The sequence below is a fragment of the Arvicanthis niloticus genome, chromosome 17 (genome assembly GCF_011762505.2).
Source record: "Arvicanthis niloticus isolate mArvNil1 chromosome 17, mArvNil1.pat.X, whole genome shotgun sequence".
NCBI lineage: Eukaryota > Metazoa > Chordata > Mammalia > Rodentia > Muridae > Arvicanthis > Arvicanthis niloticus.
This window is the reverse complement of record NC_047674.1, coordinates 45580756-45594311: the sequence shown is the minus strand read 5'-3', so window position 1 is coordinate 45594311 and position 13556 is coordinate 45580756. Positions and strand designations below refer to the sequence as shown.

General features: G+C 37.7%; 1 protein-coding gene across 7 annotated transcripts in view; it reads right to left on the bottom strand.

The window, feature by feature from the left end:
- Positions 1-13556, bottom strand: part of Pkhd1 (PKHD1 ciliary IPT domain containing fibrocystin/polyductin) — a 440341-nt gene that overhangs the window by 121350 nt on the left and 305435 nt on the right. For all 7 annotated transcript variants that reach the window (XR_013104680.1, XM_076915223.1, XM_076915219.1 and 4 more), the window contains 3 exons: positions 7116-7270; positions 5018-5170; positions 94-969 (listed from right to left, as the gene is read on the bottom strand). Coding sequence is in view for 6 of the 7 variants with exons in the window: in XM_076915223.1 (XP_076771338.1) it covers positions 94-969; positions 5018-5170; positions 7116-7270 (1184 nt within the window). In the remaining variant the exon portion in view is untranslated. The remainder of the gene's footprint in view (positions 1-93; positions 970-5017; positions 5171-7115; positions 7271-13556) is intronic.

Genomic DNA, 13556 nt, shown 5'->3' with positions numbered 1-13556 from the left:
GGACTTTCTTGCTGTATGGTTTCAGAACATTACTGAACATTGTGTGCTTGGGTGGGTGGAGTCACATTTTTAGGGCAGAGTCAAGAATCCTACCTTGAAGCTTCATAATTCCTGGAACTGAATGGCCACTCCTTACTTTGTGCCATGGCTCCTTAGGCCATCCATTTGGTTCTGAGGCAGAAACAGGCCACAGAATACCAATTCTGCCTCCTCTGGGATTGGAAGGTGCTCTATCTGTTGATGTCCAGTTGGCAGACTGAGGAACCTTTCTGTCTTGGATGCAGTCAAAAGAGGAGCTAGTGGCCACGATGACTGAATTCCTAAGCATAATCTGGACAGTGCTGACCGAGCTCAGTGGAGCAGAAGATACATACGAGACTGCCAAAAGACCAACAGTATTATCTACCAGAGTGATATTCTGTATGTCCACACTATTCTCTGTTTGAACCATGGCACCATAATCAAAGTTCTTAAAAGCCAGAAATCCAGAGACACCAGTACAGTTGTTGGGTTCACATTTCTTGTAGAGGTGAAGGCCATGGAGGCATGAGTGGACCACATTGTCAGACCAAAGCACTTCAGAGGAGCACCCATGGCCACGGACATGAAAGCCAAGTCTCTCGGATCCTGCCACCACATTGCCATGGAGAATGATGTCTTCTGCATAGTTCACTTTGATTCCTGCCACCCAGGGAAATTGGTTTGCTGACTGCATTGCCAGGATGACAAGATTATTGGTGAGAGAACAGTTCTGACCTTCCACATCGATGCCATGGCCATTTGTGCCAAACACTATGTTGTTGCTTAAAATCACCCCATGACTAGAAGATGCACGGATGCCCACACTGCAGCTTTGATGTACAGTAGAAGATATTACCCAGGATCCAGCTGGCACACCAGTGAATTCAATAGATGAATACAATGGAGACCCCATGTTCTGAATTTCTACATTGAGAAGTTGAAGAACACCTGCAAAGGAAAATGTATATATTCAGGTCAGGTTTTCTCATATTTCCCACAAAATACTGAAGGCCTCTGCTCTGGGGCATCAGAATATGCAAATTTTTGAAATGAAATGTAATCATTATTCTTAGGACTGGAACTGTATTTCATACCATAAAATGTCACTGACAAAAAATAAATCACTGGAAATATGACATTCTTGTCTACAAACACTAATGTGCTATCTGGGTTCTGATATATCTGATATAAAAAGCTAGGAAAAAATAAAAACACAACTTATTCACAGATTCTTTGTATTTCTTAGGAGACTGAAACAAAGGGCCTGGTTAAGAATAAAGGATGTGTAGATTGTTGCCCAGTTGCCTCAAAGACATGTCTCCTTGTCTGTCTCAAGGATCCTGTTCCAATGAGCTGTAATTACCTACGCAGGAGGTAAAGGAACCATAAGAGAAGACAGGTAGATATTCTTTACATCTACCCCAAGGAAGGGACTTTAGCCACCAACCTTAAAACAGTATTGGTCTCTTGATATTCTTTGCCAATAGCACACTACTGAAAGGTTTATTACACCTTCCCTATGCATAGAACTTTGACATGAACATCTCCAAATGGAAATGTAAATTCACATATAAAAGTCTGTTTCCTGTTATAGGTGGTGAGTTTAGCCTTTTTGTCATATCCTTGACTAATATTTCAAGATCTCATATCTACATGGTTGTGATTCACAGTTTCATTTCACTCGCATGCACATTGAAACTACAAATGAAAAATCAATAAATAGTAAGCAAATACTTAAAGTATCTTGAGTATTTAAATGAAGAATTCAGATTCAGTTTTGATAGTTAAGTACCAAAATGTAGAAAAGCCACCTTTTCCTTATGAAATTATAATCTTAGAACTTTCTAGCTAGATATTGTCAGGAAAACAAAACAAGAACAACAAAAAAACTTGCAATTCCTAATTACAAGGAGACTGTCCTGGTTTTCATCCTTATAACCATTGTGCGCATCCATATTTAATTTATTTTTATATTCTTAGTTACATAATTTCCCTTTCCCTTTCCTCCCTCTAAACCCTTCCAGATACCCTTCTTTTCTCTTTCAAATTCCCATGCCATCTTCTTTTTTCTAAATATAATTTGCTCAGTCTGGATATTGTTTCATGCATGTATATTTTCAGGGCTGAGCATTTCGTATTGGACAACCAATTGGTATGCTCTTCCCTGGGAAAGACTCTTTCTCCAGCTTTCAACATTTCCTAGTTGCCTGTAGTTCTTTGTGTAAGGTTGAGGCCTTGTGGTTCTTGCCTGGTTCACTTTGGCATGTTGTTTTATTGTCATTCTTGCTCAGCTCATGTTCAGAAACAGTCTTACAGAAAACTTCCTGGTTGACTGGTTATCACAATATTTCTATGTTCTCTTCTGTAATGGCATGGGTTCTTAATGTAGCATGAGAACCTGAATTGTATCCTGGGCAGAAAGAAGTCATTAAAGGAAATTTTTTCCACTGTGAAAAACCAGAACAGCTCCAGTCCACAGAGGCATTTAATGTGGTTTCTCTTTCCTTTTCCAGGAAGTTATATTAAAGACATAGGTTAGCAACAAGAAAGTCTTATGAATCGGTCAGGCTTGATGCTGGTTCATGCTTTGTACTCAACTCTAAGATTTGGTCTTTTGTCCTAGTCCATGATCATTGTCATGATTGACCTAGTTTTCATTAACTAGGTCTCTACGTCCCAACTTTACAATCATTACTACAAGACCAGAGCCCTGCTTTTGTCTCTGTCATCTAGAAGGCTGACCTCATCATCATGGTATTTTAAGTTAGACATTCCTATCATAGATGATGTTGTACTGTACATTTGGCAACTATTCCTTGAATACCAAAAACGTTTTCAACTTATTAGAAGTAAAAATGTCACCAGATATTAACAATTGTTCTCCCAGGGGTAGGGGAAATTTCACCTGTGGCAAGTACATATAAAGATAGAACTTATGAAAAAGAGGGGAGATTATATATATATATGTTCACTAGAAATCTTGAACTTCTGATATAAGATCTGATTATTCCAAAATAGTGAACAAATGAGGACAAGAAAACACCCCAAGCTGATCATCTGAAGTAGTGATTAGGGCACCTTTGCCAGATTGTCTCTGCATCTTCACTATATTCAAGTGCAGAGTGATTTTCTTTTTTAAGAAAAATATAGGTATTATTTTATTAATTCCTTGAGAATTTCATAAATACATACAATGTATGTTTACCCCAATCAGTCTAATAAGGGACACTCACATAATCTAGGGTCCAGGGGGGTGGGACTGTACAATGAAATACCGTCAACCTACCAGACACACCATCAAAGAAAAGGGACTCTTTCTTCCCAAGAAGCCATCATTTGTTTATGGTTGCTCAGCTAGAGAGAAGAGGCTCACACTGGTCTTTTGGCTGTCTTGAACATGTGTAGGTCTTATACAGGCAACCACATCTGCTGTAAGTTCATGAATGTGGTGGTCTTATCAGTATACAGGAGATAGATCTAGGCCCTCTGCACATATGTAACAATTGTGCAGTTTGGTCTTCATGTAGATTTAATAGAAGAGAAAGTAGCAAATTGCCTTGAACTCATTGGCACAGAAGACAAATTCCTGAACAGAATACCAATAGCTCAGCCACTAAGATAAATAATTAATAAGTGTGACCTCATGAAACTGAAAAGCTTTTGCAATGCTAAGAATACCATCAGTAGGACAAAACAGCTATGTACAGAATGGGAAAGATCTTGATCAACCCTATATCCAACAGAGGACTAATATCTAAAATATATAAAGAACTCAAGAAACACATCAACAAACCAAATCATCCAATTAAAAATGGGGTACAGGGCTCAATAGAGAATTCTCAACAGAGGATTCCCTTATAGCCAAGAAGCACTTAGAGAAATGTTCAATGCCCTTAGTCATCAGGGAAATGCACTCTGAGATTCCATTTTACACTGGTCAAGCAAAGATCAAAAACTCAAGTGACAGCCCATGCTGTGCACCAAGGGAAGCATTTCTCCATTGCTGGTGGGAGTTCAAACTTGTACAGCCACTTTGGAAATTAATTTGATGGGTTCTCAGAAAGTTGAGAATAATTTTACCCCAATAACCAACTATACCACTTCTGGGCATATACCCAATGACCTACTATACCACAAGGACACTTACTCAACTATATTTATCCAAATGTTTTCTAATGACCAATATTTATTTTAAAAAATTCCTTCAAGAAATAGTAGAAGAGAACATGACATTTTTGGTAAACAAAAAGAGAATCAATCAGCAGTTGATGTGTGCTTCAAAAAGTATTAAGGGTAATTTCTAAGAATCAAGGGAGATAATTGTATAAATAAACTCAGTTCCTTAAGGATGGATATACAGCAACTTTCAAAGATGGAGCTATCCTCACAAGATTTCCTAAACTATTTGATCAGGAAGAGCTTTGTAAGACTATCTTCAGAGCATAAGTTTAGTAGATAAGGTCATAAGACAATTTCACAAGATTCCAAAAGAGCTGAAGTATAAATTTCAAAGAAAAAGATTGCATTGATCTTTTTGAAAGATTGAATTGATGTTTAAAGCACTCTAAAATATGGAAATAACTTGTATTTAAACTTCAGCCACTAATTTGTAGCATGAGTTCATGTCTATGGTTAGATACTGCGTATTACTGGGTAAAAAGTAAGAGAAAATCAGGAAGATGATAAAATTTAAATGGCTATTAAATCATCTATCATTTCAAAGCAGAGGAGAACTTGTATCTGCTGAAGGTATTTCCTTTGAGGTAAAATATGAATATGCACTGATATCTAGTATATTATTTAACTTCATGCAATAATTTAGCGAAGATTAGGTATGAAAATTCATAGTTTCCTGGAGCACAAAGGAGACACCTAATTTGTTCATTTTTCATATAAGAAAACTGTCACAGCTGAAATTTCTGAGTGTCCCAGATGAGTGGTCCAGTATCACTTAGTAGTTAAATGGTAAATAATTGTAAATTTCATTTTCACTTACCAGAAATGTCTTCTCCACTAGACTTCCTGAAGGACCCCACAAGGAGTTTCCCTCTACAGGATGAATCAGGCTGAATTCTAATGTTTCTGCTCAACAGCCCAACCTCAGCAGCCAAACGAATCTTTCGACCATCCTCCATGATATGGGTACTTCCTAGAGAAACAGGAGTCACGGGAAACAAACTTTAACTGAGTGTCTTGGAAATCGTCAGCTAGGGAGCCAGTGTACCTAACAAGTGACATTTTTTTCTTCCTGTTAGAAGTTTCCCCAAGATGAAAGCCAGCTTTTCCTCCAGGCACACTCCACAGATGTCAGCGGAGAAATGAAAAACCTGTTCACTTGTTCCTCTTTGGGATCAAAGAGAATGTGTGAGAAATAATTCATTGCTTTTCAATAACTTTGGATACCAGGACAGGCCAATGATTCAGAGACTTGTCCAGTTAGTAGGGTCCCAATCTCCTTTCTTCCATGCATTGGTGTCTGGTTGCGACATTTGGCTGTACATTGTCCATCTACCTCCAACGTAGGAGTACAGAATCCCAGTTTAGAAGAGGCAGCAGTAGAGCCTAAACAGCAATGTTAGAGTGTGAAAGAAAAGGTGATGCTTAGCACAGGAAAGCCCCTGTCTCGATGAGACGTCTTCCATCTACCTAGACTGCTGAGAAGGAGCCTTGTATTCTTATTTTCACTGATATTTCAGGACGACTTTAACTGGACAGGGTTACTAAAGGTGTCTCTTTTCTATCCTATGCTTTTTAAACTGAAAAATCAAGCTGGACATGGTGATCGACAACAATTAAAGGCAGAGGCAAGAGAATGAATGAATCCTAGAAATTCAACAGAAGAAAACCCATCTCACCAGGAATAGAGAGGAAAAGAGGGGGCATTAGCCCTGAAGCTACAGCTCAGAAATAACTTTAGACAGTCTTGATGAAGATTTATGCTCCCTCTCACATGCCAAATAAAAACAATTCTCTAGTCCATCTATTTTGCATATTTCATTAGTTATAGCTCCTGAGTTAAACTTATGTCTTATATGATGCAGGAGGGTGGTTTTCCTTAATGGCTCATTTCTATACACTACTAGCTACCTGGCTTTTTTAATTAGTAAATTTATTTTATGTATATGAGTGCACTATACCTGCATGCCAAAAAGAAGGCATCAGGTCATATTATAGAAGTTTGTGAGCCAACATGTGGTTGCGGGGAGTTGAACTCAGGACTTCTGGAAAAGCGACCAGTGCTCTTAACCTCTGAGCCATCTTTACATAGCACTGTCTTTACAAAAACATATCTGAGTTCTTGTTTCTTTTGTGTTTTTCTGGATCATCTTAATAGACAACATACATATAAACTATATTCTGTGTGAAAAATACATTTCTACATTAAGAAGTTATTATTTACACTATCCTTTGTATTCCAAGGTACTGTAGGATTCAATGTGCCATGAAATAAACTAAATGCTTACTGTCAAAGAATTTTGTTCTTAGCCACAAACAATCTACTTGTTTTTAAAGATTTTTAACTCTCTTCTTAGACTAGCCACATGAATGATAGGCTGTCTCATAAAATATCTAAATACTATTTTGAAAGTTAACAATAGGTTAAGTATGATACCACACACCTTTATCCTAGCACCAGGGTGGCAGAGGCAGGTAGATCTCTTCAGCTTGAGTCAGCTTGGTAAACATACCAAGTTCTATGACAGCTGAAACTATATAATGAGATCCTATCCCAAAAAATAAATAAAATAAAAATTAAAAGTAAGCCAGGCCTAAAGCATGGGGCATCTAATGCCTATAATCTCAGCATTGGAGAGCTAAGGAAGGAGAATTAATTTGAATTGTAAGCTTGGAGTGTTTAGTCAGACCCTGTTTCAGGCAAACAATAAAAGGCAGAAGGAAGAAAAAAGGAGAGGAAGGAAAGAAGGAAGGAAGGAAAAGGGAAGGAGGAAGAAAGGGGGAAAGGGAGAGAGAGAGTGAAGTGGGGAAAAACAAAGTGAGCAGAGCGGAGGTGAAGAGAAAAATAATTCGAGAAAGGTTTCCAAGCAGGCTGTTCATGGTGCATCCATGAAGCATGCACTAAATCAAAGCCATACCAATGTGCCTGTGTTTTAGACGTTCATAGATCCTGATGTGATGGCCCTTGGCTTCCTGCACAGTGAGGACCTCTGCCTCATGAGGCTCATAAGAAGAAGAGCTGAGGACGATTTTGTCATGAGGCTGCCAATCCACTGCATCATGTACTATAATCCTGTAATTTCAGAAAGCATATGGCATATACACTCATAAAACAAGAGAGATCATCAAGTAACACAAAAGAAAGTACAGCCTACATTAGCATCAGCATATTTCACCATGGAAACTTAAAAAGAACGCAGCAAACACGAGAAAAAAAGCTTTTGTTAAACACTGACCCTTGTATACTGAGGAAATACTGAGTTCACAAAGTTTTGCTTTGCAAGCATGAAAACACTAATTTGATCAACGGAAAGCACATTTTTATTTTGAAAATAAGCAATACGTAAGTGTGGTGGTACGTACTTTTTGAATCCCAGCCCGAGGGAGGCAGAGGCAGGTAGATGCTTGTAATCCCAGTAATTTGGCAGAGTTTAATAATCATATCTTCATGTATTTTCTTCACTGAGAAACAACTTGAATAATAAAGATATTTCCAAAGGGATCTTTTTTTCATGTTTTCTGACGATGCATTTGCCTTTTGTGGACAATATATGCACAAAGGCTAATATCTTGGTCAGACAGATACAATTTTCAGTCTTTGGAATTCTAGTTTCATCTGTGCTACCTGAAAAAGCTACTCAGTTTTTCCCTTTGCATCCTCAATGAAGAAGTCAAATGTTTGCATAACCCTCCAACACCCAAACTGCATCATGTGACGTAATAGTTATGTATTACTCTAGTGTACTCTTCCAATCATTGAGCTTTCATCTCTCAATGAATCAATGGGAGCTTTGAACATTTCCTTAGACTCAGTAAATTAATTTTCTCTTCAATCCATCATTGCTCTGTAACTTTTTCTTAATGAATATGACTGTTTTTTTTTTTCTCCATTCACAATTCTTGCTTAATTCTACACTGCAAGTTCACTCTGTGGCCTTTTACCTAACACCAATTTAGCTATGTCACTTCAGTCAACTCCCCAAACTCACTGACAACACATTCTCTACTACCTGTGAATGTTCTTCTGGGCAATGGGGGCTGGACAAGGCATCAGATATGCAGTAGACATTGACAGAGCCACTAACAAATGACAGGTATTAAAGATCCTCATGGAGTTTTAGCTGTGCCTTCATTTGCAATGATATCATAGGAGATTCATTAACAGAATAGAACAAATGCTATTTTTGAAGGGAAATAAATGGCTGGCCTTGTGGCTCAGTTGGTCGTTTCACTATTCCAGCTCCAGTTTGCTACCACTGTCACTAACTTACAACCATCTCAAAAAATCATAATTTAATGACTTAAGGATGAGAAGTATTAACTGCATTCTAGTCTTCTGTATAACACTAATGCAATTCATAGAAAAGAGTGTAAACTTTGCTGTTTCCTGAGAAAAATATATCTAAAAATATACCAATCAACTAGCTTCAAATGAAAAAAAATGATAAAATTTAAATTATTACAGTAGAAGGCTCCTGAAAAAATATTTTTTAATATCTGAAAAATTATTCACACCATTCTTTTTATTTCTGCATTAATATTTGAGCTTGTTCAGGGAAAATATAATGCTTGCCTGTCCAGAGAACACCAATCAGGTGATAAAGAGTAAGTGTTTTATAAATTTTATTTAACAGTTTTCAACTATGCACAAAACATTCTTATGTATACACCAATAATTTCAATGAATAAAGCTAGACACTAATGGAGAATCATAATGAAAGTAACTGTGTTTGTCCAGTCTCAAAATATACAAGTTTCCTCAAGAATCAGGCATAGCCAGACTCTACAAATGCAAACTATTCCATTCCTAATTCCTGTATTAACATTTTTCATCAACACCAATGGAATGTAAGAGGAACGTTCAGAGGTAATAGGCTGCTGGGTCCTGAAGAAACCACATTCGATAATTAGGTGTAAAAAATGAGAGCAACTATAGTAGATTATTTGCCTATTAGGTCTCCTTTCTCACTCATCGAGGGAAAGTGTTCACCTTATAAAACTCTAGTCTTCCCTATACTGTGTCCCTTTAACAGTTCTAGTGAGAACCTCAGCACGGGCTACATATGTTTGTATAAATCTCTCCCCAGATGAAATGATCCCAAGAATTGCATAATACCCTCTCCAGATTGTGAACCTGGAGAAAGCACAACTGTTCTGAGATTATGGGCAGCCTATATCAGTAGGAGAAATTATTCTTCATTATAAAACAATGAGGTGAAAATAGAGAAGTGTAAAAATGTGGGGACAGAAGAGAAGGTCTGAGTTGGCACCAGTCCAAAATGCATCAAGAAATAATCATTTTACATCTCTAACAGGAGCCTGATTGCCTATCAGCTTCCCTGTCTCAGGGCTGACTTTGTGCCAGAAATTGAACTTAAAAAATTCACATTCATTAATTCATTTAATTTGTATAATTATTATATTAGCTAGGCACTATTACTCTCATAATTACAGAAGAAGAAACTGTGATTCAAGAGGGTAATTTACCAAAGTTATACATTTAGTAAATCATAAGCTTATCTCATGCCTGTCTCTTTGCACAGTACTTTTCTCCCTTATTCTGAAAGTCAAGTCCTTGATATCCATAGAAGAGTTGTCCATATGAGGTTAGGATATTGTGCTTCACTATGCTTTTAAGAGGTTGCACATAAGATCAATAATTGTTAGAAAGTGTGCAAAGAGCCACCAACTCTATACTCTAATACCGAAACAGTTATGGTAGTAATACATTTGAATAATATGTAAAGTAACTGAAGTTTAACTTGAGGAAAAATTCTGAAGTATTAGAAAATATACAATTGGGCTAACATGTTCTAATTTCTAGAAAAGACATATGAATTCAAAAAGCAGATATAAATTAGATTCCTTTGCTGTGCTTTTATTAGATGCTACAGATTATACCAAACCAATAACAATATTTCCTCTCTTTTACACAAACAGAACATACCCAGATTAAGTATCTTAATAATGTGCATTGAGAACCACACCAACAGTTTGTAGCTATACAAGATGTGACCATCAGCAAATGCCAAGCCAAAGGTATACAGAAACATTAGCATTTATACATTTTGTCCTAAACTATTTTCTAGATATATTTTATAGTGTAAGATTAGAATTTTAAAATATAAGATAATGTTATAATGAAGGAATTAAGTACTGAATTAAGAGATAATGGTTGAATCTCCAAAGATAAGTAGAATGGTGCGTAATGATATACATCTGGTACCTTTTTTTTTGTCTGAGTTTGAAAGTACTAAAATTGCCACAGAAGGCCTTGTGCATAGTACTTAGAAGAAAGAAAAAGAGATATTCCAAGCATATGATATCTCAAAAGCACAGGAGCCAACATGACAGATATTATCAATGGTGGTATTCAAATTAGAGGTCTAGGTCCTGGGAACAGTGTGAAGTAATAAATAGTTATTTTCTCTTTAGTAAGTGAGTTTGTTGTAGATAACAGACTGTAATCATAAACTACTCCAAACAATCCAAGCCTGCTAAAGCAGCTGTTAGAAAAAGGTGCAAGATAATCGTTCATGCAAGGATAAGAAGGACGAAGAAGGCAGTGTGCACTGCTGGTGGAAATTCAAATTGGTGTAGCTGTTGTAGAAAATACGATAGAGGGGTTAGAGGTACAACTCTGCCATTAAGAACAGAGTTCAGACCCCAGGTGGTAAGCCAGGTGTCTTGCACATGTCTGTTACTTCCAATTCTAAGAGAGGTTGAGATAGTGGTACAGATGGAAGTTCATGGCTTCCAGACCTTCAGATTCATAGAGAGACACTGACTTAAAAGAAGAGGTGAAGAGTGACAATGTAGGATCTCTACCACTCTCCTCTGGGCACCGTGTTCCAATTAATAGATATGCTGTGGACCTGCAGTCATAAACACACACACACACACACACACACATAACCTTAAAAATTAAAAAGAACTATCATAGAAATCCCACCAGGAAGATATAGAAAGCAAAATTAGTGATTTAAAGGACCCTTGCACCTTTATGTACATTAAGTAAGTCTCCTATCTGCTATAGGCACCTGTTCACTAAAATACATAGCTGAGGGCTGCCTTGTCTTGCCATAGTGGAAAAGAATGTACATAATCCTGCAGAGACTTGATGCCCCCTGATGTGGGGTATACAGGGTGAGGCACCCTCTCGGAGGTGAAAAAGAGGGGGAATGGGGAAGAACTTTGTGAGGGAGTGCTGGAGGGGTTCAGTATTTGGGATGTAAATAAATAAAATAATTAATTTTTAAAAAGGAAAAGAAACAAAGCACATATGCACAGTAGAAGAGGATGAAGCTCTCAAACAGAAGAAAGTGCTACCGTCTGAATGGTGTAGATTAACGTTATGCTATGTGAGAGTGAAACAGCCAGAAACGTGCCATCTGATCTCATTTATGTATGAAACCTAAAGTGTGGATTGCAGTGAGGAGTAAAAAGTTCAGGGAACACGTTAGGTCATGCTAATTTGGGCGAACATCTTATCCAAGAACTGCTGAGGACACAGGCTTCACTTGTTTCTCACTACCACCAGTAACAACAACAAAAGCATGTGAGATACTGCATGTGCTAATTTATGCTGTTTAGTCATTGCGTGACATACAGGCTTCAAAACACGGTTTGGAACACATCAAACATTCAATGGTTTTACTTCTGAGCTAAAAACAAACATTTGAAAAACAGGATAGTAAGACAAAGAGACTGAATAAAGCCTTATGTAGTTTCTTTTCTTGAGAGAGAGAGAGAGAGAGAGAGAGAGAGAGAGAGAGAGAGAGAGAGAGAGAGAGGTGTGATTAACCAAAACAAATAAAAGATTTGCAAAAGATTCTCTATAATATTCTCTCTGCTTTCTGGTACCTTTCCCACTTGGTTGCTTAGGGACAAATATTAGCATGTTCCTTATCTCATTCCCCTCTCACCAACAGGACTCTTCTCTCTCTCTCTCTCTCTCTCTCTCTCTCTCTCTCTCTCTCTCTCTCTCTCTCTCTCTCTCTCTCAGATCTTCGTCATCTTTATGGATCTTTGTCATCTTCTTTGGCCTTCAACTGGGATACAACAGTCATTTTCCATCAAATCAAAGCACAGGCCAGATCTAGTGCTTGCCTGCTTAAAAATCTATGGATAGATAAAATGAAATACAAATACTTTAACTTTTGTGACTTCAGTTAAATAAAATGTTGATAATAACCCCACTCATGTATTTCTGATTTAAATGGGTATATATATATATATATATATATATATATATATGCTGTAAATAATCATATAAAATTTATATGCCATTTTCTTTTTCCTGGAGTTGAAGAATCCTTCTGCCCTTAGTCATCAGAACTGCATGTTCGTTGGATTTTAGATTCTAACAAGCTTCTTTATTAACAATTTTTTCTTTATTAACTCAATTTTCTTTCTGTACCATCAAGATCATATAATGTTACAATTAATCTTTTTTCTTTTTTTATTTACATTTCAGATGTTATCCCCTTACCCCATTCCCCCCTGCCCAGGAACCCCTATGCCATCTCCTTCTTCTGCTTCTATGAGGATATGCCCCCACCTTGCCTTCCACTCCCATCTCCCCACACTTAAATTCTTCCACACTGGGCATCCTGTCTTCATGGGACCAAGGATCTCCTCTCTGACCTATGCCCGACAAGGCTATCCTCCCCTACATATACAGCTGGAGTCATGGGCCCCTGCCTATGTGTTCCCAGGCTGGTGGTTTAGACTCTGGAAGCTCTGATTGGTTGGTATTATTGTTCTGCCCATGGGAACGCAAACCCTTTCAGCTCCTTCAGTCTTCTCTCTCTCTTCCATTGGAAATCCCATGATCAGTTCAATGGTTAGCTGTGAGCATGCACCTCTGAATATGTCAGACTCTGGCAGACCTCTAAGGAGACAGCTACATCAGGCTCCTGTCAGCATGCACTTCCTGACATCCACATCAATGTCTACCTTTGGCGACTGCATATGGTATGGATACCCCAGTGGAACAGTCTTCAGACAGCCCTTCCTTCAGTTTCTGTCCTAAACTTTGTCTCCATATTTGCTCCCATGAGTATTTTGTTACTCCTTCTAAATAGGACAGAGGCATCCACACTTGGTCTTCCTTCTTCATGAACTTTATGTGGTCTGTGAGTTGTATCTTGGGTATTTCAAGCTTTTGGGCTAATAGTCACTTATCAGTGAGTAAATACTCTGTGTGTATGTGTGTGTGTGTGTGTATGGTTGGGTTACCTCACTCAGGATGATATATTCTAGCTTCATCCATTTACCTAAGAATTTCTTGAATTCATTGTTTTTAATAGCTGAGTAATACTCCATTGTGTAAATGTACCACATTTTCTGTATCCATT